Source organism: Cebus imitator, unplaced genomic scaffold, assembly GCF_001604975.1.
Source record: "Cebus imitator isolate Cc_AM_T3 unplaced genomic scaffold, Cebus_imitator-1.0 Scaffold59, whole genome shotgun sequence".
Classification (NCBI taxonomy): Eukaryota; Metazoa; Chordata; class Mammalia; order Primates; family Cebidae; genus Cebus; species Cebus imitator.
Window position 1 is genome coordinate 602621 of NW_016107374.1, and position 3862 is coordinate 606482.

A 3862-nucleotide genomic window follows, 5' to 3' on the forward strand; every position below is an offset into this window, starting at 1 on the left:
TTTTTAAGACAGAGTCTCGCATTGTTGCCTGGGCTGGAGTGCAGTGGCATAATCTCGGCTCACTGCAAACTCCGCCTCCCAGGTTCAAGTGATTCTCCTGCCTCAGCCTCCTGAGTAGCTGGGATTACAGGTGCCTGCCACCACGCCTGGCTAATATTTTGTATTTTTAGTAGAGACAGGGTTTCACCATGTTGGCCAGGCTGGTCTCGAATGCCTGACCTCGTCATCCACCAGCCTAGCCTCCCAAAGTTCTGCCATTACAGGAGTGATCTGCCGTGCCAGGCTATAAGGAGCTTTTTCAAAGGTACGTGGCTGCAAAACTTGTGAAGCAGTTCGTTTTTGCTTCGGGTTCTTTTTCCTCTGTTTTTAAGTCATTCTTCTATATTTTTGCCACAGTGGGTCTGCTTGGCCCATGGGAGAGGGACAGCAGTGGGCTGGGGAATGTGGGAGGCAGGCTGATGTCTCCATGATGTCCTTACCTAAGCTTAGCACAATGGGGAGGCTAAGGAACACATGGGATTAGAATGGGAAGGGTGGAGGGAGAAGGTTCTAGATGGCAGAATGCCACGATGTCCTGGCCATGAGGTTCTCCCTGTAGCCCAGGCCTCCCAGGCCAGGCCTGGCTTGGGGCAGAATGCTGGTGTTCCAAGATCTTAGATTGTGCCAGAAAGGCGGTGGCATTTTCCGAGTTAGTGAACACCTGCAGCATGTGCCGTGAGAAGGGATTTCTTATTCAAAGCAAATATTCAGATGATGATTTCCTACATGTTATGTACATAAGGCACCATATTTGAGAGCATGTCTTTGTAATCCTAAAGAAACGCTGCAGGGGCTCTCCTCATCACCACGCTGGCAAACACGGAAGGACCACCAGTCCACTGGCAGCATGTGGGACAACAGGGCCGCCTTCATGCACTCCTGGCCTGGGTCACATCTGTTTAGGGCAGGCTGAGCCAGCATGAAGATACACAGGGGGTTCCTATGGCTGGAATCAGGTGGAGAAGCCACTGATGTGCAGGAAGGAACAGCCGGGGGGCAGGAACAGCCAGTCTCTGGTTCTAGTCCCTGCTGCTGGGCACTGTGGGACCCTGAGAAAGATACTCTGTGTCTCTGATGGCCAATTCCTCTGGCAGGAGCATGAGAACACCCGCCCTACCTGGCTTTCAGGAAGGGTCTAGAGATCAATGGTAAAGGCTCTCTGTCTTGTATTCAAATGAAGTGATCATTCTTAATGTGGCTTGTTTTCTTTTTTCTGAGACAGTTTCATTCTTGTTGCCCTGGCTGGAGTGCAATGGTGTGAAATTGGCTCACTGCAACCTCTGCCTCCCAGGTTCAAGTGATTCTCCTGTCTCAGACTCCCAAGTATCTGAGATTATAGGTATCTGCCACCATACCCTGTTAATTTTTATATTTTTGGTAGAGACAGGGTTTTGTCATGTTGGCCAGGCTAGACTTGAACTTCTGACCTCAGGTGATCTGCCTGCCTCAGTCTCCCAAAGTTCTGAGATTACAGGTGTGAGCCACTACGCCTGGCCCAATGTGGTTTATTTTATTTTAAAGAACATACTTCTGTAAGTATTTACAAAGCACAGAAGAACCATTTGTCCTAGACTCTCTAAAGCAGTGATCTCCAACCTTTTTGGCACCAGGGACTGGTTTCATGGAAGACAATTTTTCCACAGATGTGGGGGTAGGGGAGGGATGGTTTTGGGATAAAACTGTTCCACCTCAGCTCATCAGGCATTAGATTCTCACAAGGGGCATACAAGCTAGATCCCTCAAATCCGCAATTCACAATAGGGTTCATGCTCTCAGGGGTTCTGTGTTCTAAAGAGAGAGGCTAATCTATTACTGAGGTCAGTTTCTTTCCTTCCTTTTTCTTTTTTTCGTTTTCTTTTTTGAGACAAAGTCCCAATCTTGTTACCCAGGCTGGACTGCAGTGGCATAATCTCAGCTCACTGCAACTTCTGCCTACCGGGTTCAAGCGATTCTCCTGCCCCGGCCTTCTGAGTAGCTGGGATTACAGGTGCCTGCCACCACACCTGGCTAATTTTTTTGGTCCTTTTAGACTGGGTTTCACCATGTTGGCCAGGCTGTTCTCAAACTCCTGATCTCAGATGATCTACCTTCCTTGGCCTCCCAAAGTGCTGGAAATACAGGCATGAGCCATGGTGCCTGGCCTGAGGTCACTTTCTTATCTGGGACTTTCTGAGATCACTCAGTAATGACTGCCATTTGCTATAAAAGTAACCACAAGTGTTTGATGGTGGCAGCCATTGGGCCCTGTTCCAGGTCCCCTCTACCTTGCAGCCTTCACAGGCGTGGACTCCATAATGGTAGCCCGAGGCTTTGTCCCCGCAGATTCTACATTCGATGTTCAGTGCTCCACTGGGAGACTCGTCCACACTGCCAGGGACCACAGGGCAAGTCACCGAGGAGGGGCTTGAAGCTGGTGAAAGTGTGTCTGGGGAAAAAAAGGAGAGACAGATGAATAGTCCAGCGTTACTCTCCTGTGTCTGAACAGGGTCTATGAGGATGTAATTTCGCACGAGGCCTCTAGTGCTGAGGCATGAGCCAGTTGGCAGAACATCCACTCACGGCTGGGCCTGCATTTATGCACAGTAAGTGTGCATCAACCACACTTACTGCAATTTGACAAAACTCAGTCTCTTCTTGGGTACAAGTGTCACACCAGGGCTCTTTGGCTAGACTGTGTGGTTAAGACCAAAGGTGACCACAAAGATGCATGCTGAGTTATTGGGATTGGCTGCCTCTAGGTCACACCCTCTTGCACTCCTACAACTGCCATTGTGCTGTGCTTCCAAAGCCAGCCTGCTCTCTCTCACTGCTGCTAATTTGACCCCAAGCTTGGACCAGCAGGTCTCTGATCACACATCCCCCAACCCGTTCGCCTCTGATCACACATCCCCCGACCCACGCGCCTCTGATCACACATCCCCCGACCCGCACGCCTCTGATCACACATCCCCCGACCCGCGCGCCTCTGATCACACATCTCCCGACCCGTGCGCCTCTGATCACACATTTCCAGACTCGCATCTCCCATCCGCACATCTCCGATCTGCACATCTCCTATGCACACATCTTCAGATTGACACGTCTCTGGACCCGCACACCTCTGGACCCACAAATCTCCTGACTTTGCATCTCTGATCCGCATATGTGTGCTCTGCGCATCACCAGACCCGCACACCTCAGGACCCCCATAACTCTGGACCCGCACATCTCCAGTCCGCACGTCCCTGGACCCTGCATCTCTGAACCTGCGCATCTGCAATCCGCACATCTCGGCTCTGCTCAGCTTCAGACCCGCACGTCTCTGGATCCCTGCATCTCTGATTCACCTAGCTCCTGATCCGCACATGTCCTGATCTGCGCTTCTCTGGATCTGTGCTTCTCCAGTCCGCACATCTGATCCGCACATCTCCAGACCCCCACATCTATGATCCGCACACCTTGGGACCCCCACATCTCCTGATCTGCACATCTCTGGCCCCCCACATCTCCAATCTGCACCTCTGGGTACCCGCACATCTCCAGACCACACATCTCAGGAACCACATGTTGCCGGACCGCACATCTCCTGATCCCTACATCTCTGGACCCTCGCAGTGCCATCTCCCCCATACCTCACCCTGCAGGACTCCCCTTGCCCCCGCGCATGACACGTGCTACACAGGACTCACTTTGTTTGCTTCCTTCCCTCTCTCCCTCCCTCCTTCCCTCCTTCCTTCCTTCCAGTTCTTCCCAATACATGCACCAGAATACAGTATAAAAATCTACGTGGGGCCGGGCGCGGTGGCTCAAGCCTGTAATCCCAGCACTTTGGGAGGCTGAGGCG

General features: G+C 51.8%; 1 protein-coding gene across 3 annotated transcripts in view; it reads right to left on the minus strand.

The window, feature by feature from the left end:
• Window positions 1–3862, minus strand: part of PPARA (peroxisome proliferator activated receptor alpha) — an 84649-nt gene that overhangs the window by 19268 nt on the left and 61519 nt on the right. For all 3 annotated transcript variants that reach the window (XM_017529457.2, XM_037738896.1, XM_017529459.2), the window contains one exon: window positions 2304–2464. In XM_017529457.2, the coding sequence (XP_017384946.1) occupies window positions 2304–2464 (161 nt within the window). The remainder of the gene's footprint in view (window positions 1–2303; window positions 2465–3862) is intronic.